Source organism: Glycine soja, chromosome 1, assembly GCF_004193775.1.
Source record: "Glycine soja cultivar W05 chromosome 1, ASM419377v2, whole genome shotgun sequence".
Classification (NCBI taxonomy): Eukaryota; Viridiplantae; Streptophyta; class Magnoliopsida; order Fabales; family Fabaceae; genus Glycine; species Glycine soja.
Window position 1 is genome coordinate 24,516,269 of NC_041002.1, and position 25,290 is coordinate 24,541,558.

At 37.7% G+C, this 25,290-nt stretch overlaps 1 protein-coding gene and 5 non-coding genes across 6 annotated transcripts; all 6 read left to right on the forward strand.

Moving 5' to 3' along the window:
• The first annotated feature begins 1,839 nt into the window (after positions 1–1,839).
• On the forward strand, positions 1,840–1,927 carry LOC114368464. Its single transcript, XR_003657345.1, has one exon. It is a non-coding gene; the product is annotated as a small nucleolar RNA SNORD25 (small nucleolar RNA).
• Positions 1,928–2,043: 116 nt separating this feature from the next.
• On the forward strand, positions 2,044–2,192 carry LOC114368769. Its single transcript, XR_003657411.1, has one exon. It is a non-coding gene; the product is annotated as a small nucleolar RNA snoR136 (small nucleolar RNA).
• A 158-nt stretch (positions 2,193–2,350) lies between these two features.
• Positions 2,351–2,438, forward strand: LOC114368749. Its single transcript, XR_003657406.1, has one exon. It is a non-coding gene; the product is annotated as a small nucleolar RNA snoR31 (small nucleolar RNA).
• A 322-nt stretch (positions 2,439–2,760) lies between these two features.
• On the forward strand, positions 2,761–2,855 carry LOC114368731. The gene has a single exon (XR_003657400.1). It is a non-coding gene; the product is annotated as a small nucleolar RNA snoR31/Z110/Z27 (small nucleolar RNA).
• Positions 2,856–2,980: 125 nt separating this feature from the next.
• LOC114368535 lies at positions 2,981–3,064 on the forward strand. Its single transcript, XR_003657356.1, has one exon. It is a non-coding gene; the product is annotated as a small nucleolar RNA SNORD25 (small nucleolar RNA).
• An 8,560-nt stretch (positions 3,065–11,624) lies between these two features.
• LOC114416510 lies at positions 11,625–14,552 on the forward strand. Its single transcript, XM_028381438.1, has 6 exons — positions 11,625–11,720; positions 11,792–11,820; positions 11,872–12,320; positions 13,900–14,033; positions 14,109–14,300; positions 14,388–14,552. The coding sequence occupies exons 1-6, from the start codon at positions 11,625–11,627 to the stop codon at positions 14,550–14,552; spliced, it is 1,065 nt and encodes a 354-aa protein (XP_028237239.1).
• Positions 14,553–25,290: the final 10,738 nt, after the last annotated feature.

A 25,290-nucleotide genomic window follows, 5' to 3' on the forward strand; every position in this document is an offset into this window, starting at 1 on the left:
GTTTAGTTTAGAAGAATTTAGAATTAATTTGAATTGAAATATTTTTGAATAATTTTTACATTAAATTCAAAATTTTGTACTTACATCTAACTTAATTTATAAATAAAAATATTTAAATATAAATCATGTAACTTTAAAATTAATTTCAACAAAAACAAACTTTACAAAATCAATTTATTCAAAATCAATTTTGCTCATGCTCATCCAAAAATGCACCAAAATTCCTATTCTCTTAGTAAGGATGAGTTTGACTTAGAGAATGAAAATATAAGATTTTTAAAAAAATTAAAATATAGTATAAAATGTGAGTCACGGGAAAAATATAAATTTACTCTTCAATATTTTGTTTATCTCATTCATTCCAAACACAACCTAACTCTAATTGGCCTAATGTAGTTAGTAGGCAATGCTCTCTCGGTAATAACGGTTTGGACCATCCCTAATACAATTCGGATGCACTAAAGCAAATACATCGGTACGTTAAGTAATTATCTGCTCTCTCCCATTAAGCCCATACATAAGAATTACAAAAAACAATATTAATTATTAATTAAAAAACAGTCAAAACCCTTATTATAAGTAATACGTAACTCCTCTTCTACACTAAGTCGCTAGCCACCATTGACCGCTAGGGGTTAGGGTTAGGGTTAGGGTTTTCTTCTCCTTTCATTCCTCCTTCATCTTGCAATTGTTTGTTCTCTTAACTTGGTTCTTACTTTGGCTGGATGATTAAAACTTATTGCCGTGTTTGCTCATTTCTGAAGTAACCGTCATAAATCAATGCTCACGGTGTAGATGGCACCGCCCTCATGGGTGGCATCTCCGCCGGAGCAGTTTCATATTCAATTGCCTTGTGGAGCAGCGTCGCTGCCTTTACCATTTGGGACTGGCCATGAGACCGAACATTACAATCCAATTTTTTCAATGTCTTTTTTAGAACATAGGGTAGGATTTGCTCTGAAATTTGAAAAAAATATCTTACTTGTTTTGTTTAGTGAGCTTCATAGTGTATATCAAATTTAAACTCAATAAATTGTTAGGATTTTTATGCTGGTGGGAGTGGAACAGTAGAATTTCTGTTCTTTGTTCTTTTTAATTGCTTTCTGCCGACAACAAATTCAAAGACATTTTGATAAACAGTTCCAACATTGGCTCTTGTGGATTAGTTGATTGCTTGGTATTTTTATTCACTTTTTCCCCTTAATTGCAATAAACAGTTATTTTCCTACTGCCTAACTAAATATTATCAAATGGTGTTTAATACCAAGTGCTTTTTCTAAGTTATAGGTTTGATCTACTGACACAATTGACCAGGTCACCCAGCAGCCAATAAAAGGACAAAAGTGTGTTGGGGAGTTCAATTTGGAGAAATGGAATGCACATGGAGCTGCATATCTTCTTCATGATAGGTTGCACACTCGTTCTGATATCACATTGCTGATGTTTGTTCATTTTGTGCAAGCATGCTTAAAACAACATTCATCCAACCTTAAAACTGGCCAGTTTGTAAGACTTGTGGGCTACCCCCTGGAAGAGTTCCAAAAAAGGGAACTAGTCTTACAAAATTAGGGTTTATGATTCCTTAGTCTCTGTTTCACTTTCGAATTTTGCTTTCACAATATGCTTCGCTATCTGGTCGATGTGGATTAACTTGATTCCCATTTGATTCGTTCCCTTGCAGCAATAGGGATTTTTGTGTTGTTCTTTTGTATCTCTTCCACAATCCTTTGGTTTTGGGAGAATACAGGAGCAACTAAATCAAATTTTCTATTGAAGATATCATTTATTTATTGTGGGTTTGCATTTTCTGGTCGACTGAGTTGCAGGGGTTGTGCTATTTTCAACTGTGATGAGCCTACAGAGTTACCTGTAATGAGTTGCGGGTATGATCGGAATCATTAATGAACATCTAAGGGACTGAGTTATCCAGTGTTTTTTGTTTTCCAGATTTTTAGTTTTTCTTTTACATTTTGTTTTTGAATGTTTGGTTTTTGTTGTTTAATTTTTTAAATATGTTCTTTTGAATTGGGGTTTAATGTTTGAAAGGCTTCAGCTTTCTTTGAGATTTTTGCTTGTACTTTTTCCAATTCCAATGTGTTTGGTGGTGCGTAATTGAAGCCAATATGTGTGTTCGCCTTGCTATCCATTGTTGCAATTTTGATGCAGCATTTGGACATTGAGGAACTAAATTACTCTTTTTGTTTGTCAGAAATTTGGTTTTTTATTGAGGTACAATGAAATATTGATGTTATTGTTTTTATGCCATCCGGTTGAGTCATTTCTTTGAGGTTAGATCATATTTTCTTACTGGTTATAATAGTTTATGTTCTATGTTGGTTTGAGATTTTGGTGGGTTATGATGAAGCTGAATATATAATCCAACACTTGATCTGAGTTATTATGAGTGATGGTATACAATTCGATGCCTCGGAATCTACATATCTGTTTTTGAGCAATTATGTTTACTATTTTTTTTTTCAATTGGGCTTGTTAGGTAGGTTTTCATGTTCTGGAAATATAACCAATTTTTATTTTTCTTTTTTGTATGGGTTAGGTTATCTCGTTTAGTTTTACTGCCACATTTTTGTATCTTCCCGCATAAGAGAAGTGGCTTTATGATTTTGTGCTTACCACGTAGGCATAACTTTTGTTAATTGACCCATTGACATAGATTGATTAGTGGATTGATGTATGTTGATTTAATGATTAGTGGATAGTCATATGATTATTTGCTTAGAAGCTCCCTTTATTCCCATTGCTAACATCATGTGATGAATTTGGAAAAATCTTAGGACACCTTCCTACACAGCAAACATTGCTGTGGATGAGAATAAATTTTCCATGCTGATGATGTTCTTTGTTTCTGTTCCACACTTGGGAAGCTTTGTTTTTAAATAAAAACTTCAAGATTGGTGATATTTTGTTTTGGGTTTGCCTTTTCTGGTTGATCACTTGATCGAGTTACTGTGGTTGCACTATTTTGAACTGTGATGAGCCTATAGACCTGTAATGATTTGCGGGTATGATCACAATCATTAATGAACATCTAAGGGACTGAATTATTCCCATGTACATTATAATTGAATTTTAAATATCATGAGAAAAATTGAAACAAAATTTTGAATTGAATTTTTGTTTCTAGCATTTAAGTGAACATAAAGCAATTAATTAAGAGAGAAAACTAAAATTTGATTAAAGATCTTGTTGCTCTCAAACAAAAGATTTGTTGCAACTCCTATCCAATTATTTTACAATAATTTTAGTACATTTCAATTAAATTTTAGAATTTTTCAAGTTAGATGAATGTTGGTTCTTTTCGTATAAATTTTGCTACTCTTAAACCTGCACAAGATAAAAAAAACCAAAAAAACATAAAACAAGCACAACAGAGCAAGACCCAAAAATTTACGTGGTTCGGCAATGTGTCTACATCCACGGAAAAGTGCAACTCCTCATCATCACATTGATCATGAAAACATTACAAGTTCAATACAAGCAACAGTTAGCTTTTATCTCTCTTGATTTCTCTTTTTAAAATTTCTCTCAATCACCTAGCACACTACCTCCTTTAAGAGTTTCTGAATTTCCTGCAACTCCTTTGATTTGCAGCCTAAAAAACTCTCTCAATGCATTACATGATCAAGAGTATATATACACTCTAGCTATGCTTTTGGTGCCAAAATCAATTCAGTTATCATAACTGAATTCAGTTATGACAACACCTCTTAGAGCCTTCTCACTTGTGTCAATTTGTGATTTTGAGTCACACACCACAAATCTCCACCTTGACTCCAAATCAGCAAGTGTCTACCTTGTGATTTAGGGTTGCACTTCTACCAATTTGTTTTAGGCATCTTCGAAATTGATCAAGTCCAGGCAGTGCTTGAACTTGACATTAGAGAGGGACTTTGTGAACATATAAACCAGGTTTTCTTCTGTTGAAACCTTCTCCACCTTCACCTTCTCAGATTCAATCACATCTCTGATGAAGTGTAGTTTCACATCTATGTGTTTTGTCCTCTCATGGAACATTTGGTGATTTGCTAAGTGAATGACACTTTGGCTGTCACAGTGAATTGTGACACATGACTGTGTTATTCCAAGTTCATTTACCATACCTTTAAGCCAGATTACTTCCTTCACTCCTTCAGCTAGGGCCATGTATTCTGCTTCAGTTGTTGAAAGAGCAACAACTGATTGTTGATTTGTTTTCTAATTGATTACTGTATCAAACAAAGTAAACACATATCCTGTTAAGGATTTCCTTGTGTCTACATTTCCTGCAAAATCTGCATCTACATAGCCTATGATTGCTGCCTCGTGTGCTGTCTTCTTGTACCTTAATCCAACTTTCAAAGATCCATTTAGATACCTTAGTGTCCACTTCACAGCTTCCCAGTGTGCGCTGCCAGGATCTCCCATGAATCTGCTTATAATACTTACAGCATGAGTCAAGTCAGGTCTGCTGCAAACCATTCCATACATTATGCTTCCAACACCATTGGCATATGGTGTTTGATCCATTTTAGACCTTTCTTCAGCTGTTTCTGGTGCTTGAATAACAGATAGCTTTGTATGATGACCAAGTGGTGTGCTAACAGGTTTGCTTTGATGCATCCTAAACCTCTACACCACTTTCTTGAGGTAATTGCTTTGGGATAGGAATAGTTCACCCTTTGCTCTATCCCTATGAATATCAATCCCGAGTATTCTTCTAGCTGATCCTAGATCTTTCATCTCAAATTTTGTGTTCAAGCTTTCTTTGAGTTTCCTAATCTATTCCTTATTAGCACTCGCTATGAGGATGTCATCCACATACAAGAGAAGGTAAAGAACACACACTTTCCTCTTTGTTAGGATATATACACAGCTATCATATATGTTTCTAATGAAGCCATATCTGATCAAGAACTCATCAAATTTGAGGTACCACATTCGAGGACTTTGCTTCAATCCATACAAAGATTTTTTCAGCAAGCACACCTTGTTCTCCCCTTCTTCAAAACCTTTAGGCTGGTTCATGTAAATGGTTTCCTTCAGATTTCCATGGAGAAAAGCTGTTTTAACATCCAGTTGTTCAAGTTCCAAATCATACTGATTTACCAGACCAAGTATGATTCTAATTGAGCAATGCTTCACAACTGGTGAAAAAATCTCATTGTAATCAATTCCTTCAACCTGTGTAAAGCCTTTTGCTACCAATCTTGCCTTGAATCTAGGCCTTTCTACTCCTGGAATGCCTTCTTTCTTCTTGAAAATCCACTTACATCCAACAGCCTTCTGCTTCTTGGGTTGATCCACAAGTATCCAGGTCTTGTTCTTTCTCAAAGATTCCATTTCTTCACTCATTGCCTGAAGCCACAGCTGGCTGTCTTCACTTTCAATTGCTTCCCTCCAGGTCTTTGGTTCTGAATTTTGAATCTCCTTAGCAACACTCAAGGCATAGTAGATAATATCAGCATGACCATACCTCTTTGTGGGCTTTATCATCCTTTTTTCTCTATCTCTAGTCAATTGATAATTGGACAAGTCATGTTGAGTAGCCAACTCTTCATTATCTCCAGCTTCTCCTTGATCAGTGAGATCAATAGCATCTCCACTGCCATGATCTAAAATCTCAGAATGCTCTACCTCAAAATTGGTACTCTCACCACTTGAGCTATTATCCTTCTGCTCCTTATTTAGCATTGTCATCCTGCTCTCATCAAAGGTTACATCCCTGTTGATGATGCATCTTGTCTCACCCGGTTCCAATTTCCACAGCTTGTACCCTTTAACTCCTTCAGGATAGCCAATGAACACACACTTTACAGCCCTTGCATCCAGCTTTCCTTGTTTAACACGAGCAAAGGCCAATGATCCAAACACCTTTAATCCTGAATAATCAGGTGGTTCACCACTCCAAGCTTCCATTGGTGTCTTGAAATCTAAGGCTGATGAAGGACATCTATTAATCAAATATGCTGTTGTATTTGCAGCTTCTCCCCAAAAGGTCTTTGGCAGTCCTGCACTTAGTAGCATGCATCTAACTCTTTCCAAAATGGTCCTATTCATGCTTTCTACTAAACCATTCTGTTGTGGTGTGTGAGGGACTGTTTTGTGCCTTTTGATGCCTATTTTCCTGCAAAACTCATTGAACTGCTCTGAAACAAACTCCAGGCCATTGTCAGTCCTTAAAGCTTTTAATTTTGTACCAAGTTGATTTCCAACAAGAGTATGTCATTCTCTGAATTTTTGAAAAGCTTCTGACTTATTTTTCAAACCATACAACCATACTTTTCTTGAGAAATCATCTATGATGGTGAGAAAGTATGAGCTTCCACCATGAGTTTTCACTCTAGATAGTCCCCATAAATTTGAATGCACACACTCAAAGGGCCTAGATGAAACATGAATACCCGTGTCAAAGCTTATTCTATGTGATTTACCAAACACACAATGGTCACAAAATTCAAGTTTATCTTGTTTATCACCACCTAATAGATTTTGTTTTTCAAGTTCATGTAATCCTCTTTCACTAACATGACCTAATCTCAAATGCCAGAGTTTTTTTTTATCAATCAATGTATTACTAGCTACCGATGCATGTCCAACAATAGTGGAACCTTCATGAATAAGCAAGCCATTACTTTTATTCTTGTTACCCTTAGCTATGATTAAAGATCCATTTGAAATCTTAAGAACACCATTTAAAATTCTAGTTGAATATCCTAGATCATCAAACATGTTTATGGAAATAAGATTTCTTTTGAGTTCTGGAATGTACCTTACATTTTTCAGTAGATACTCTCTGTTATCAAACATCTTCAATCTCACAGTTCCAATGCCTTGTACCTTGCAGGGATAGTTGTCTCCTAGCAGTACAGCTCCTGTTGGTTTCAGTTCTAGGGTCTCAAAATAATCCTTTCTCAGGCTGCTGTGATATGAGCATCCAGAATCCAGAATCCATAATCCATTCTGTTTGTGTTTTAGTATTAGAAGCTACTAAAACACCTGCACTCTCATAACCTTCAGAGGCTTCTACTTTGTCAGCAGAGTCCAAAGATTCTTTCTTGATCTTGTCCGGGCAGTCTTTCTTGAAATGACCAGTTTTGTGACAATTAAAGCATTTGAACTTTGTTTTCTGGCCATTCTTTGAATCCCTTGACCTTGATTTGGACTTCTTTCCTCTTGTTCCCTTCTTTTCATTCCTTCCCCTTGAAATATTCAGGCTTTCACCATTATCCTTAGATTTGGAGTCTTGCTATTTTTGCATCTCCTTGGTCCTTATTGAGGTCTAAACTTCTTCTAGGGTAATGTCTTGATCTTTGCCATAAAGAATTGCATCCTTGAAATGTTCAAAGGATTTTGGTAAGGAATTCAGAAGCAAGAGAGCTTTATCCTCCTCTTCAAGCTTTACTTCAATATTTTCCAAATCATCAAGAATCTTGTTGAAATCAACCAATTGTTCAGTGGTTGTTCTTGACTCTGTCATCTTGAAGGTGTACAGTTGTTGCTTCAAGCATAGCCGATTTGCAAGAGACTTTGTCATATACAATGACTCCAGTTTCAACCACATTGAGGTTGTTGTCCTTTCTCTTGCAACTTCTCTTAAAGCTTTATCTCCAAGGCATTGCATGATTTCACTTCTGGCTTTAGCAATCATCTCTGATTTCTCCTTTGAGCTTAGAGATTCAGACATCCTTTCTTCTCCTTTAAGAGCTTCTGCACAGCCATGTTGAATCAAGATTGCTTCCATCTTGATTCTCCATAACCCAAAGTCATTTTCCCCTAAAAACTTCTCAATATCGTACTTTGTTGTTCCCATCTTTCTTGATCTGAATCTTGTCCCCACAGACGGCGCCACTTGTTGGTTCTTTTCGTATAAATTCTGCTACTCTTAAACCTGCACAAGATCAAAAAAACCAGAAAACTAGAAAACAAGCACAGCATAGCAAGACACAAAAATTTACATGGTTCAGCAATGTGCCTACATCCACGGGAAAGCGTAGCTCCTCATCATCACATTGATCATGAAAACATTACAAGTTCAATACAAGCAGCAGCTAGCTTTGATCTCTCTTGGTTTCTCTTTTCAAAACCTTTCTCAATCACCTAGCACACTACCTCCTTTAAGAGCTTCTGAATTTCCTGGAACTCCTCTGTTTTGCTGCCTAAAAAACTCTCTCAATGCATTACATGATCAAGAATATATATACACTCTAGCTATGCTTTTGGTGCCAAAACCAATTCAGTTATCATAACTGAATTCAGTTATGACAGCACCTCTTAGAGCCTTCTCACTTGTGCCAATTTGTGATTTTGAGTCACACACCACAATGAAGATACACATAAAATGTCAAGAGTATATATATTATCTAAGTAGTGAGAAATTTAATTTCTTTAAAATTGATGTTTTAGCTTGACTTTTATATATTAAAAATATAGATTCTCTGAGTTGGTTGATTTACGAAATGGTTTTAGTGTCCTTAGATGAATCAAGGTCTATTATGACTTTAAGATACAAATAACCTCAGGTAAAATAAATATCATGACTTTTGATGTAATTATGAAATTTAATGTTCATTTTCGCTTAAGTACACAAATTGTCCCATAGGAATAAAGGATAGATCATCTTGCAATATACTTACATTAGAATTCACAATATATTACATACAATTTCATAATAATAATAGGAAAATAACTACTTTGCATTTCCTCCAACATAATTAAGTATTTACAATTAGTCTAAAATTGAACTTGCTACAATTCCAATACTCCATCGTAATCAAATAGCTTTTGATAAAATAAAAAAATAAAAATCATAACATTAACTAGGAGACAGTCAATTTTGAATTTGCTCCTTTATTTCTAGCATTTCCAAATCTTGTGCTTTTTCCTTTTTTGAAAACAACAAACTTATACTATGACTATTTGTGGCCTTTCATCCAGAAAGAACTGTGATTGCTTATACTGTTTGAAATCGGTAAAGAAAACTTCACAATTTAAACGGTTTATGTGTACTTGCAGGAACAAAATCACTTTTGAATAAGAAGTCTCTAGTTATAAATGGTTTTACTCAAATCAATAGAAATCCTAAACACCGAAGAGAAAGAGGAGAAAAAACCATTCCGGTTGGAGTTTGGAGTTTGGAGAAAAATGTTTAGATAATTTGTTTGTGCATTCAGTCCCAAATATGAGCAAACTATATTCTAAGGCCAAATACTGATAGGTACTGGTTAACAAAATTGAATAAAAAGGTCTTTATTCTTAATAAAAGCATGTTAGTATATTAATTTGATACCAAATAAAGGGGTCAAACAATAGAGGTTTAGTATATCAGATCAATTTAATATATATATATATATATATATATATATATATATATCGGAATCTACATGAATTTCTTAATGATGATTCTCTATACAACTATACCAGTTCCAACATGATTCTCTATACAGTGAGACATGAGTTGAAGAAGTTTGCCAAAAAATAACTGCAAGCATACTAATTGAGATATTATTGTATTCTTCAATTAACTATTTTTTATATGTCATTGTTTGCAGGGAATTCTGTAGGTGCACTGACGAAAGAAGTTGCATCCAAAATATTGTTTGATTACTAACCACCACGTTGTAGTAGCAAAAGAAATCCAATCAATGATGTATAGATAAATGACCAAATTAGGCATTATATGGATAAGTTTATAAACTAATAGTATCAACAAAGTAAACCAAGATTGAAGGCAATTAGAAAACAACTTATAGAAAAATTCAATTGAGAGCATAGATTAGAACAATTGTATTCAACTTGTAGAGGCCAGGTAATATGAGAACTGATCAATGTGAGAAAAAAACGATATATTAAATTAGATCAATGTGATTGTAGTGGTTGGATATTATAAACTAAATTTAACCAAACTGTTGTTCTTGCATTCTATGACAAAAGAGTGCTATAGCATCTTGCAGAATAGTATTATACAAATTTAAAATTGAGATGAATTCAATGAGGGATGTTTTTGTTGTGTAATATAGTTAATTGACAGAGCACATCTTACCTACGTTTCCTGAAAGCCATACACTAATTCCAAGACCAATGCCTTCAACCTTTTTTCAATGTTCTTTAGAGACACTATAATATTTAGCCCTATAACACAAACTACACCAACTGAGAGTGTGATAAAATAACATTAGAATATGATAGGGGAAAATAGCATGAAGCAAGCCAAAAGATAATTACTTATGAAAGAACGATGTACTCTTTTACTTTTACTAGGATTTTATTTTAGAGGATTTTTTTCTAATAGGATTTTAATGAGACAGATTCTTAGATATTGAACATTCAAGAGAAAATGTTATAAATAATCTATTTGTATCTGTTTATATCTTTCATTAACAAAAACATATATGTTTTCTTAATAAAGATAACATGTATAAGTTGCTGGAGATAAATATTTAATATAACTATATATTAATTAGGATTGGTGGGATCAAAAGTTGTTACTAAAGTGAGTTGACACTTGAGTCTTTTAACTAAGTTTTGGAGTTCGATTCTGGCTTGAGCATGGAGTTGCAACTGGAGGTACCAACATTTGTAAAATCAGACCAAACCAGCTAGTTCAACGGGGAAGTGGTTCCCAATCTGTTATGAAAGCTCCTTAAAGTTGTTCAGTTATCAAACCAGTGAAGAACCTGCGAAGAATCGAAAAACCGATGCAAACCGGGAACCGGAGCGGGCTGAACTATTCTTTTAAGTGGTTATTTTATTTTTTATTTTTTAAAGTAAAAGGATAAAAAAAGTAGTTAAAATCGCGAGGCAACATGTAGAATCGTTATGATTCTGGGAAGCATCTCCGTGCCTGTCCTTACACGCTATCGCATTGCGTTTTGGAGTTGTGGTTTCCGCAATCACTCTACAAGGGTGTTTTGGTGCTGCTACTCTGAAGCCCACGTAAGAATCGTCGCGTCGGACACTTTGCGACCTCCCTTGTGTCACCGCCAAGCACCCACTTTTCCAATTTCACGTTCTGTAACAGGAACGTTTAAGTTTGAGTCTTTGACAGGGGTGACATGAGTGAGTTAACAGAGAACATGGGTATTGGGTTGGGTTATAAGGGTTTTAGGGCTTTGTTTTTTCTCTTTGAGTGTTGCTAGGTGCACCTAGCATTTTTGCTGGTGCACCCAGCAAACTTTTGAAATGCCAAAATTGCCCCTATCACCTTTCTTCCTTAAAAATGCCATTTCTTTTCCGGAACAGTTTCTTACCTCCATTTTCAAAAAGCTTTCTTCTCGTTTTCCACTTTTTCCTGCGGCATTGTCTCTGGTTCGTGGGGGTAGCAAGGTTGAGCACAGCGGTGAAGGTGAAGTTTCCGACGTCAAGCTTTGTGGTGGTCGGTGGCGACAAACGAGGTACGCAGATGGTGTTTGTTCGTCGTGGACGTACGGATGGCTTCCGGATCAAGTTGATCCGTAAGTTCCGGATCAACTTGATCCGTAAGTGTATTATTTTTGGTATTTGCTGTTTTTGCATCTGTTTTTGCATTTTTGCATCTGTTTTTCCATTTATTTTCCTTTTTTTTATTTTAAATTAGTAATTTTTTTGTTTGATTTGGTTAGATGGATGAAGATGAGTGGATGTATGAAATAATGTTTGAACGACTGGATATGGATTATGAAAATGCAGAATCATGTGGTGCGAATGAACCACATGTTGATTGTTCGGATGCGTTCAAGACTTCTCAGGTTATAATGTTAATGCTTGTCACATATTTAATGAATACTAGTAGAAAACTTAAATTATGTGGATTTTGTAGGTGTTTGAGTGCCGAGAGGATGTTTTGCGGTGGGCTCGATCCGTGGCTCATGAAAACGGATTTGTGGCGGTGATTTTAAGGTCGGACACAAACACAGGTAGTAGAGGAAGGAGTATGTTTGTGTTAATTGGCTGTGAAAGGAGTGGCGAGTATACGTGTAGGAAAAAAGAATTTATCAGAAGAGACACTGGGACTAGGAAATGTGGGTGTCCCTTCAAGCTTCGTTGCAAGCCAGTGGCTGGAGGAGAAGGCTGGATGATGAAGTTGATTTGTGGAGTGCATAATCATGAATTGGCCAAGTCATTAGTTGGACATCCATATGCGGGGCGATTGACTAAAGCTGAAAAAACACTTATTGCTGATATGACGAAGTCCATGGTGAAGCCAAGAAACATTATGCTAACTCTGAAGGAACACAATGCCAATAGCTGTACGACTATTAAACAGATATACAATGCAAGAAGTGCATTCCGTTCTTCCATAAGAGGAAGCGATCTTGAAATGCAACATCTGATGAAGCTTCTTGAACGTGATCAATATATTTATTGGCACAGAATAAAGGATGAAGACGTGGTTCGTGATATCTTTTGGTGTCACCCTGATTCAGTGAAGTTAGTCAACGCATGCAATTTGGTGTTTTTGATAGATAGCACCTACAAAACAAACCAGTATAGACTCCCATTGCTCGATTTTGTTGGGATGACACCGACTGGGATGACATTCTCTTCCGGTTTTGCATATGTAGAGGGTGAACGCGTTAATAATTTGGTATGGGCTTTACAACGCTTCCGAGGCCTTTTTTTAAAGCGTGATGTCCTCCCTGGAGTTATTGTCACTGACAGAGACCAAACATTGATGAATGCAGTGAAAGATGTATTCCCTGAATGCACAAATTTGTTGTGCATCTTTCACATAAACAAGAATGTGAAGGCTAAATGTAAATCACTAATTGCACAAAAAAATGCTTGGGATTATGTCATGGATTGCTGGGGATCTCTGACTGATTGTCCTTCAGAACAACAATTTGATGAATGCCTGAAGAAGTTCGAAGTAGCTTGTGCACCTTGGCCAATATTTGTTGACTATGTCAAGGAAACATGGATAATACCACACAAGGAAAAATTTGTTTCCGCTTGGACTAATAAGGTGATGCACTTAGGAAACAAAACAACAAACAGGTATGAAACTGTTCAACTATTTCTATTAACATTGAAAAATTTATGGAATTGTATTATTGTATATGTTTATTTTTATTTGTGTATTTGAAATGTAGGGTTGAATCTGCTCACTCGTCTTTAAAAAGACTGTTACAAAATAGCATTGGAGACTTATGCAGTGTGTGGGATGCCGTGAACAATATGATTACGTTGCAGCACACACAGATTAAAGCATCATTTGAAACAAGTACACATGTCGTTGGACATGTGTTCCAAAAAACCTTATACAGGAGGCTGCTTGGAATGGTTTCAAGGTATGCTTTAAATCAGATTGCTGCTAAATTTGAGCGTGTTCACTATGCTGGCAAGAATCCCCCAAGTTGTGGTTGCGTGGTGAGAACCACGCTTGGTCTTCCTTGTGCTTGTGAGCTATCCAAATATGTTGGTGGTTGCATCCCACTTGATTCAATTCATATGTTCTGGAGGAGACTCAGTTTTTCAGACCAAGGGTTATCTGAGCCCGAGGTGGGCATCAAGGACGTAATGGAAACAATATACCAAAAATTCGAAGAACTTGATGTTTGTGGCAAGTTTACTCTAAGAAGTAAACTTTGGGAAATTGGACACCCTGATCAGAATTCGATGTATCCTCCTCAGCAAAGGTTAACACAAAGGGGGCACCAAAGAAAACTACGAGTAGGAACCCAAGGTCAACAAAGCGCGATCCATCTTACTAGGAGTATGTAGATGCCTTTGAATCACAACAAAATAGCAATTCGTCCGTGAGACGTACTGCATCATCCTCTGAGCAACCGAATCGAAGAACGATGATGCCCATGTTGGACCAGTTTCAGCCATTTATGCACGACTTCATTGATAAGATTGTTGATGTCAAAGGTGATGGTAACTGTGGATATCGGTCGGTTGCCGGTTTATTAGGTATGGGTCAAGACTCTTGGTCGGTGGTCCGCAACCATCTGCTTAAAGAACTTGCCAATTTCTCAGAAGACTATATCAAGCTCTTTGGTGGCACGGAGAGATTTGAGGAATTAAGGATGTCACTACTTGTTGATGGGTTAACCAAGGTATGTAATTTATGAATTTGATTTTTAAGACTTTAGTTTGAAATTAAGTTTGGCGTGTATATTTGTTTTATTCAGGTGACAACGGATAAGTGGATGGATATAACGGACATGGGACATGTCATTGCATCAAGGTATAACGTAATCGTTGTATCCTTGTCTAAACAACAAAGCATGACATTCTTTCCCCTTAGAAGTCAACCGCTGACAAATTCTTCATTGCATCGTATAATTTGTATCGGTCATGTGTATGACAATCATTTTGTTGAGGTACATTGTAGATATGAAGTGTTTTTTTTATGATTATGCAATGACTTTTGTAGGATTGAGTTAACATTTTTTTCGCATACACAACAGGTTTATTTAAAAGAACGTTGGCCCTTACCGCCTGTATCATTGTTATGGTCTAGCAATTGTCATCCGCAGGCGAAGTCATGGCCAAATCCATATATTAGCAGAATGCAGCATTACAAGAGCTTCGTGATGTTCAAGAGAGACTATGTTGACTTAAATGATGATTGAACATGTAATTTATAAATGCCTGATCGTTTTGAACATGTAATTTATTTGTTACATCCACAACAAAATTATTACTTAATTCTAAAAAAGCATGTATGATATATCGTTGTCTAACTTGACTACACATTGTGGAAAACTATGTATGATAAATTGTTGTCTGCATTAACATAAAGCGCGTGAAAGGACCCTGCACAACATGACTACACATGCAGATCTGATGCAAGCTAAAGCATGTCATATCATTCGTGTAGTTGACAACACATACAGAAAGCATGTGCATGCGTATTTTCAATCTTTAAAAAATGCAGCACTAATATTAAAACTCATCTATATATATGGCACAACCTAATCTTGTAAGAAAGCACAAGTTTCAGTATCAACCCAAGTCTTACAAAAAACTATGGCATTCTTGGGAGAGACAAGCAGTCAGACAGTTGTGAACTCCACATTAGGTTTTATTTTTCCAAATGGATCCATTGTTCACAACGACAGTGGTGTTTCCTTCCAAGCTTCCACTCCAGTTCCCATTCGAGTACCTAACGGGTGTGATTTTCAAACGTTAAAAACCAGAATACACAATACCCTTAAGCTAACCGACAAGCAATTTTTGGATGAAATTTACTACCGACAGTCTTTCACGTATGCAGGTAATCAATTTCGGTTTCAATGTATGCAACTGAAAAATGATGCTGATGTTAACACAATGTTAATGTGTAATCATGAATTTTCGTTTGTTGGTCCGATTGAGTTATTATATAGCATTGCTAGAACCCCAGATGGTATTTTAAACTTACTTGAAACTACTATGACCCCTACTCATGATGCCCTGCTATATTACAATGGGAGGTGGAACATGTCACGCCAAAATGAGTTTGTTGGTTACTCGTTCACAAGAAAAAATGCCAAAAACTTTGACATTCCCACCGGATGTACCATGGATGAACTGAAGGATTTGATCAAACAAGTTGCGCCTCGTGGGATTCCCCCTTATGGTGTTGATGAAACGCAAATGGTAACGCGATTGTTTTTTTGGAAACCAAGTCACCATGAGTATTTAGAAAAGGTTATAAAATTTGAAATAATTGAACTCAAAACCAACGAGGACGTGATGAAGGTGCTCATTGAGTCTAACTACTGGAAAAAGATTGGGCCAATAGAAATTTTAGTTGTTTTCAGTAAACCTTTACCGCAAATGGAAGATGAGTTGTCCTTGTCGCAAAATTAGCATGAGTTAGTTAGTTGTAGTATTTGATGGAAATTTAATTTCGTTCGACTATGTTGAAGTTAATGTACTGTTTGAATTCATGTATTGCATAATCGTTTTCAATTACAAGAATCTCAACTAAAAAAATAGATTTTTATATATCACTACTACAATTTTTAGATTTAACATCGCACGGTTAACATCGGTTATTCACAAAACCGATGTTAACAAAAGCGCGGTGGCATTTTTGTAAATAATTAGACATAGTTAACATCGGTTTTGGAAAAACCGATGTTGGTGTGTCGTTGTTAACATCGGTTTGGTAAAAACCGATGTTATGGAGTTGATTTTAACATCGGTTTTCTTAAAACCGATGTTACCTAGTTGTTTTTAACATCGGTTATTTTTAAAAAACCGATGTTGTTGTCATTATATATTAAAAATCTGATTCTGTAGAACCCGCGCGCTCGAACCCTATCGTTCTTCTTCTTTCTCCTTCTGCCCTAAGTTCGTCTTTGTCGCAAACTGGCCTGCACTTCTGTGACTACAACCACATTGTGGAGTTCGTGTATGTGAAGTTCGTCTCTGCCACTTATCGATTGAGGTACGTCCTTTCGTTTTAACATTAGGCGTTCCTCGTTTTAACATTTGCTCGCTTTCACAGGTCGAAGAAATCTAGGAAAGGAAAGAGTTCCGGAAAGGGTGGGAATCGATTTTGGAAGTGCATTGTGGTTCGCCTTAAGACTCCCAAGGCATTCTTCTTATTTCTCCTTCTGCCCTAAGTTCGTCTTTGTCACAAACTGGGCTGCGCTTCCGTGACTGCAACCACATTGTGGAGTTGGTCTTTGTGGAGTTCGTGTCTGCCACATATCGATTGAGGTACGTCCTTACGTTTTAACATTAGGCGTTCCTCGTTTTAACATTTTCTCAATTTCGCAGGTCGAAGAAAACTACGAAAGGAAAGGGGGGGAAGCGATTTTGGAAGTCCATTGTGGTTGGCTTTAAGCCTCCCAGGGAAGCCATCGAAGGTATGTCTCTGTTGTCAAGTTATGTCTAAATATGAAAAAAATATAATGCTTGAAATGGAGTATGGGTGTGAGATGCTAAAGTATATTGATTGCTTGCTCTTGTACTATTTGCATTGTGGGGATATAGTGCTGGATTTGTTATGGGAAATTCTTTGATAAACCTAAAACTCTATATGTCATCTTAAAACCTAAAACCTAATGTTGTGATTCTGCTGTGAGGATATGATAAATAGCCTGGGGTACCTTTCTGCTAGTGATTCTTGTTGATTAATCCACTTGTGTTTCCAGAATCTAATTTTCTCTCCATCTCCCACCTTCCACCTCATGTTATTTTGAATAACCATTCCCTATTGTGATTGATTAAAAGCGTGTTTTAGATCCCTCCACTAAACAGATTGCTTTGCTGAGTTTCCTATTTCTTCAAGGTTCCTCCATCCACCATATTTCGATTTCAGAACTCTGGTCCACAGCTCACCATTTTCTTGCATTAATTGCCACTTCCATTTTCCAAGTAGTGCGAGGTTGAATGTTTCAATATCCTTGATGCCCAAGCCAGCCTTTTCTTTTGGTAAGCATACCGATTTCCATTAAATCCATGCAATCCTTTTGTGAATTGCCTTCCTTCATAAAAAACTTCGCTGCAGCTTTAAAAATTGCCTTCTGAATTTCTTCGTCCATGAAAGGTGCCAGAAGCTCGTTATTCTGCTGTAGATTAACAGTTTGAAACCTGATTCCATCAATCTTGGGTCGCTGACCAATTGGTTCTTGGAACCTATGGAAGAAAAAGGATTTCACCTCTTCCTTCACCTTGTGTGGGTCGTCAGTCCATGAACCATCAATGAATACACCCCTGATAGAATTTCTATTTCGGTTAGCATTCATCAATAGGTGGAAAAAACCTGTGTTACAATCGCCTTCTTTTAACCAACTTCATCTGGATTTCTGCCTAAGTAAGGATTGATGGGCTTGGGCAGCAACCCAAAGAGAATCATGTAACTGCTTCCTCTCCAATTTTTCTTGCTCTGTTAACTGTCTATGCATTGAGTTCTCCTCCAGTTTATTTAAATCTGATTCCAGCTTTGTGACCTTTTTGAATGTATGTCAACAAACTTCTTCTTCCTCTATCATGAAGAATTCTTCTTCTTCTTCCACTCAGAGGAAGTGTGCTTTTGCTAGAAAGTGTGCTAGGCTGGTCAAAGAGCAAAGGGCTCGTTTCTACATCATGAGGCACTGTGTCATTATGCTCATATGCTGGCATGAGTACAATGATTCATGAAACACAACAAAAAAGATCTACCAAGTTCAAAAAAAGTTGTATTTTTTTTCTTAAGTCCCTCTTTGTTCACTTTGTATGAGATCCTTCATGTTGGGCATGAGGTTTTTCTTGGAGTCAACAAGTGTACATAGAAAATTTTCTTCTTCTTGAGAGATGAGATCCCTTTGCTGTCTACTTATGAGGAATAGCTGATAGTACTTCTGTTGCAGGGAGTATTGTTCCCCTAGCCAATTATCAGTCCAGAACTTGATATTTTCCCCACACCCAACCTTCCAAGACAAGTTATCTTTAAAAATACTGCAGTCTAGCTGATGGTACAAGTTTCTAATGTCTCTCCACCAATGGGAATAGCCCCTTTTGTCTCTAGCATTTTGAAGATCTGACCAACCACCATATTTAGAGGTTATAACCCTAGCCCATAGCTGTTGCTGATCAGATGCAAAAGCCCATAACCATCTTCCCATCAAAGCTGAGTTGAATTTGGAGATATCTTTTATCCCCAGCCCCCCATCAGCCTTAGGCAAACAAAGATCAGTCCATTTCACCCAAGGAATTTTTTTTTGATCAATATCTCCACCCCACAGAAAATTCCTTTGAAGGGATATCAGCTTTTTGACAACCTTTTGAGGTATCTTAAAGAATGAGAGGAGGTAAATTAGGAGGGCATTGAGGACATAATTTATTAGAGTAACCTTCCCAGCCATGGATATATTTTTCTGAGCCCATTTGACTAATTTTGACTTGAATTTAGTGATGATAGGCTCCCACACCAGCTGGCTAGAGGGATTAGCCCCAATAGGTATGCCTAAGTAAAGGAAAGGACATTCCAGCTGCTGACAGTTCAGGTTATTAGCTGCTTCCCTGGCCCAATTAACACCATCACCAATAACCCAAAATTGGCTTTTGGCAAAATTAATCTTTAAACCAGAAGCTAATTCAAATCCTCTTAAGATGGCCTTAATAGCATGAATGTTGTCCCACACAGCCTCTCCAACAAAAACAGTATCATCAGCATACTGTAATATGTTGATAGGCTCCCTATTCTTACCAACCAAGAAGCTTCTAAAGAGGTTTTTGTGGACTGCTTGTCTCATCATACCAGTAATGCCTTCTTCTACAATATTGAAAAGCAAGGGAGCTAGGGGATCCCCTTGTCTCAAACCCCTTGTAGGTGTAAATTCCTTAGAGGGGCTACCATTAATCAAAACACAAATAGAAGCTGAATGGAGGCATGCTGATATCCAAGACCTCCATTTTGGGCAGAACCCCAATCTAAACAGCATATAGTCCAGGAAAGACCAAGACACTGAATCGTAGGCCTTTTCAAAATCCACCTTGAAGATCATCACTGGTTTCTTGCTTCTCCTTGCTTCCTCAACCACCTTATTGAGAATCACAATACCATGGAGGATATGTCTACCTTTAATGAAGGCTGACTGCCTTTCATCAATTAGCCCATCCATAACAAACCTCAATCTATTAGACAGCAACTTGGCAATAACTTTATACATACAACCTATCAAGGATATAGGCCTATAATCATTGAATGACTGAGGATGGTTCAGTTTAGGAATCAATGCCACAAAGGAAGCATTACTTCCTCTAGGAAAGCTGCCATGGGCATAGAACTCATCTACAAACCTTCTAAACTCTGGTCTCATGATATCCCAAAATTTTTTGATAAAGTTGAAGTTAAGGCCATCTGGCCCAGGGCATTTGTCACCTCCACAATTCCACACAACTTCTTTGAGCTCAAGGTCAGAGAAGGGGGCAGTCATCTACTCTCTTTGCCTTTGAGAAATAGCTTTAAAAGGAACCCCATCCAAAAAAGGCCTAGAATAATCCTGTTCAGAAAATCTGGTCTGGAAATAATTAACAGCTGCATTCTTGACTATATTGGGTTGCTGGACCCACACCCCATCAATAGAGATACCTGGAATAGCATTGAAAGCTCTCCTAAAATTTATAATTCTGTGGAAATACCCAGAATTGCAGTCCCCCTTCTTCAGCCAAGATATCCTAGATTTTTGTCTCAAAAGGGATTCCACTGCATTTGATACATTCCATAACTCCTGCTGAAGGGAGTTTCTGATTTTGAGCTCTTGATCAGTCAAAATACGATTAGAAGCTAAGTCCTCCACCTCATTTAATTTCTTCTGAATGCTGGATATCCTGTTAACATCAATGTTCCCCTCTCCCTTACTCCACTGTAGTTCTGAATGTTGGATGTCCAATAGAATTGGCTTGCAATTCTAGTTGTAGTTCTTTTTATCCTAGCATGCCCCCTATGGGAGTGTTATGAAATTCTTTTAGCAACATTTGAATCAATTCTTTTTCCTCAGGAATTACTACCCGATTCTTCCAATACAACAAATTACCCTTGATTGTGTAATTTGTCTGTGATTCTGGTTGTTGTTTACACAACTGTATCAGTTCCTACAATGCAACATTCTTTATAGTGGCTTGTTCAATCTTCTGCAGTATACTAGCTTGAGGTTCAGACCAAGACAACATCATCATTCATGACAAAGAATCAGCAGCTAGAACTGCCTGCACCTTAGTAGCATCCATAACAACTCCTTCACCTGAAACTATATGTCCCAAGTACTCTATCTCCAATACACCAAAAGAGCATTTAGACAACTTAGCAAACAAAACATTTTCTTTCAATACTTTGAATACAACCTCTAGATGGCATAAGTGTTCATGCCATGTGGAACTATATACCAATATATCATCAAAAAACACTAACACATATTTCCTTAAAGCATGTTGGAAAATATGGTTCATCAAACACTGAAAAGAAGTCGAAGCATTGGTTAAACCAAATGGCATTATTGGGCAAAATTTTGACTATGATAGGCAAAATTGCCTTATTGGCCAGAATTTGTTTATTGTTGCAGTGAAATTTTCTTTTTCTGCTGGTTTAAGTTGATTATGGATGTTGTATTTTAATTGAAATGTAGATAATAGGCTTTAAAAGGGTTTAAATACACTGTGGATAATTTCTGTATGCTTTTTTTTAGGCTTATCATTTACTACTGCTAATTGGCGTTGCTGTGGAAGCTCTTTGATTATAGCAACTCCAGGTATGTTTGTACGGTCTACTATCTTTATATGTATTATGATAGACTACTATTTTGACATTTGTCGTAGCATTTATATACACATATACTGTTGTATTTGTTTGGTAGATAAATTGTTTGGTAGACTATCTTTATATGTATCATGATTTCCTCTTGGTTGGAATTATTGTCTGATGCTGTTATTTGTGTGATATCTGGTACTGTTGTTAGTGTGTTGCTATCATCTGCATGGTTTTTTTTTATCGGCAAAAATATATAAATATTTCATTATGTTAATAGTGATGAAGTACCAGAGGTACTTTGTACATAGATAGGATCCCATACATATGGTTCCTTAGAAAAAACTAATACAGTTTAATTAGGAACCATATTATGGCTAATACATCTGCTAAAGCCTCAATAAAAATCTACCCTCTAGTGATACAAAAAGCCTTGTTCGTGTAGCATTCGATCTGCTATGATGCATGAAGTGGTCTTTCGGTTCTTTTGGGAAAGCACCCACTGATTTGACCCATGAGACTGTCTCCCACCACAAGGGAAGTACCTTGCTGCAGTTGAAGAAAAGGTGCGCTGCATCTTCATCCAAATTGTTGTAGAATGGGCACAATGGATCAGCTATCTCCACTTGTCTTCCTCTTAAATTCATGTTCGTTGGTAAATGGTCTTTGATGAGCCTCCATGTAAATACCTTTGCCTTAGGTGGTATTTTAAGTCTCCACAGAAGCGAGAAAGTCCCATCCTCTGATTCCCCCCTCATTTCCCCCAGCAGAAACTTATATGCAGTTCTGGTCGAATAGATTCCACTCGAGTCTTGCTTCCAAACCCATCAGTCTGCTCCTTGTTGCTGTACTGCTAGCCCTACTGTTTCCTCTAGGAATTCAGCAGCCATTGTAGCTTCATTATCAAATAAGTTTCCCCTCAATTTAAAGTTCAATTCCCACCGTTCCTCCTTATGACTTCCCAAGAGGATGATAGGTTGCTGTTATTGGTTAGAGATTTGATACAGCGTAGGGAAAATAATGTCGTATTGGAGAAAATATTGTTGTTCCTATGCTTCCAAATCGAGTAAGTAAGAGCAAACCACCACCACTGCCATCTTTTTCCCTGCAACCCTGCAGAAGCACCACAAATATGCTGAATAAACTGCAAGTGACAATATTAGAAACACTATTAATAATTATAGCAATCATTGTTACTGCACAATATTTTGGTCTACTTTGATGATATTATTTTTACAGGGAACTCTCCTATTTTAATTCAACAATTGATCAGTCAATTGAAATCAGTCTTGGCCCTAAAACAGCTTGACCATCTTCATTACTTTTTAGGCATTGAAGTAAAGCATCTTTCTGATGGTTCTCTACTTGTGCCTTAGAGCCAATATATTTACAATCTTCTTGCTAAATCCAATACGACTAATTCTAACGGCATCTCATGTCCTATTTTTTTTTTTGAACGGCCAAAGATAATATTATATATATGATAATAATAGTACCAGAGGTACTACAAGGAAGATATGATACAGTATCTCCTAAAAGACAAGAACATAAACAGCAAATGAAAGGCCAACAAAATGAACAGTGCCCAACCCTACAAATCGCAGACTAGGAAAAAGACAAAGAAATATTTGAAGACCATTGGTGGAAAGGAACATTGAAGTCCTTTTCCCACCCCCGCAGCCATGACCAAGTGAGAAAGATCGAGTTATCCACCAATTTGGAAATGACGAAAGGCTGATTATTAAAAATCATGTCATTTCTGAGGTTCCAAATGGATCTTGTAGCTACTATCCACCAGACCTTCCTCCTTCTATTGGAGTTCCTCGAGGCAGCCAAGGAGCAGTGCTGAAGAAAGTTCTCCATAGGATTGTTGTGCAGAGCTCTAACTTCCTTGACCCAGGAATAAAATTCCCACCACAAAGGCATTATTTTATGACAAGAGAAAAAAAGGTGGGATGCAGATTCAACTTGACTTTGGAAGAAGGGGCAGAGGTCATTTTGAAGGACAATCTGCCTCCTAATAAGGTTTTCCTTAGATGGAAGCCTATCCCAGAGAAGTCTCCAAGCAAAAGCTAGGGCTGTAGAGGGGATTTTGATTTCCCATAGCTGACGAAAGCCAGTAATAGGCTGGGAAGGTAACTAGTCAGCTTTGATACAATTATAAGCAGAGTTTGTAGAAAAAATCCCACTTGGCTCAGCTCCCCACACCCAAGAATCCCTTAAAGCTGCATTAGTGTTTATTACTGCAGTTTGGTCAATAAAAGCTGAAACACCCCCCAGTTCACTGTCAAAAAGACATCTTCTCCAAGAAAATTGCCACTCCCAACCATGTTCTCCAAAGATCCCCATGCTTGCCACTGTCTTTAATTTTTGGGATGTTACCTGATATAAATCTGGGTATTTATCTTTAAGAGCAATTCCTTCTCCCACCGAAGAGTCTTCCCAAAAAAGGATTTGATCACCACTGCCCAAATTCCAGCGAAAATGCTTATTGACAGCAGCCATGCTGCTGTGCTGAGTAACAGATCTTAAATCAGACCACCAAGAGGAAAAAATCTGCTTAGGAGGTCCCTCTTCCAAGCCTCTCCAACCCCTGTATTTTGAAGTAAGAATTCTGCTCCATAGATGATCTTGCTGCTGAAACATCAACCACTTCCACTTGATAAGGAGAGCTCTATTAAAAGCCTTGATATCTTTGACACCCAACCCTCCCTTTTCTTTAGGAGCACACACTTGATTCCAAGCAACCCAAGCTATCTTTTTTCCTTCTAAGAAGCTCCTGGCTAAGAAGACCAAGAAGAAGATGCAAGAAGCTGCACAGTCAGGAAGCGTTGATGGCGTCATCGACCCTCCATCCCCGGTCAGACGCCACGTGAAGTGGAAGATGGCCCGCACGAAGAAGACAGGGGAGATGACGACTGAGGCCGCAAAGGAAATCGCTGAGAAAATTGTAAGTCATGTTCAACTAACCATTACAATTATGTTTGAATATTTTGAGAATGCCATGTACCACTGTGTGTTTTCTGTGCAGGATTCGTTTGAGGAGCAGGCCACACAGGGATCGTTCGTCCCCCATGGACGTCAGAATGTTCTGGCCGCTGCTATTGGACATCCAGAGCACCCTGGACGTGTCCGTGCTGCTGGAGCCGGTGTCACCATCAAGCAATACTTTGGATCGGCTCCATGGACGTCCTGCAGCGCTTCCTCCCTACCTCCTGACGAATTACAGCAGCTGACCCAGCAGATCAGGGACCAGCTAGAGGAGTCCATCACAGAGAAAGTGACGAGGCAGGTCATGGCATCCTTCAGCCACCTTCAGTCACAGATGCAATCTCAGGGAGTTGCAGTGCCTCCTGAGCTTGTGGTTGGTCCTGGTCCCTCCGGTCCTCGAGTGAGCACAAAGGGGAGTTGTGTTGATCCCTCAGGAAACGATCCTGAGACCGGTGACTCTGACAGGTGCGGCTTGTACATAGAAGCAGATCTTGCATGCCTGGTTGCCATCGGGAGAGTTTATGAGGGATCCACTGTTGTTCATAACACTCCTTTGTTGCCTGGCCAAGTAAAGGTGAGTGTGGAGGAGGTTAGAGATGCAGATGCTCCAGTTCCTGTACCCACTGATGAGGTTTCCTTAGTGGGGCAGGCACTTCACACCTTTCTTGCTTGGCCGACACATCTGGTCAAGTCTTTATCACAGCAGGTACTTATTGTCCTTACTATATGTTTCTTCTTTTCAAATTAGGCTATTTAACTTTGTTTCATGAACAGGTAGCTGTGTCTCCACCAAAACCACCTCCGAAGCCCGATCCGGAGGTCGATGATCCGCTTTATCTGATGACATTGACCATCCCAGAGCTTTTCTTGAGGCCTTATCAGGTTAGATGGGATGCCACCGCGTTCGGGGTCGTTAATCCAGATTTCCCCCTGTACATAAAGCACGAAGACCTCTCTGAAATCGCACACGGTGGTCAATGTCTCAGCATATCAGTGTTACAGTTGTGGATTCTGTAAGTCTTTATATAAAAGGCTTTTATTTACCCAAGTTATGGCTTTCAATTCATAAATATTTAACTTTGACTTAACATAAACAGGCATCTCACTGAAACATGTATGCGAGCGGGGAATTATGATATCTATGGATTCCTCGAGCC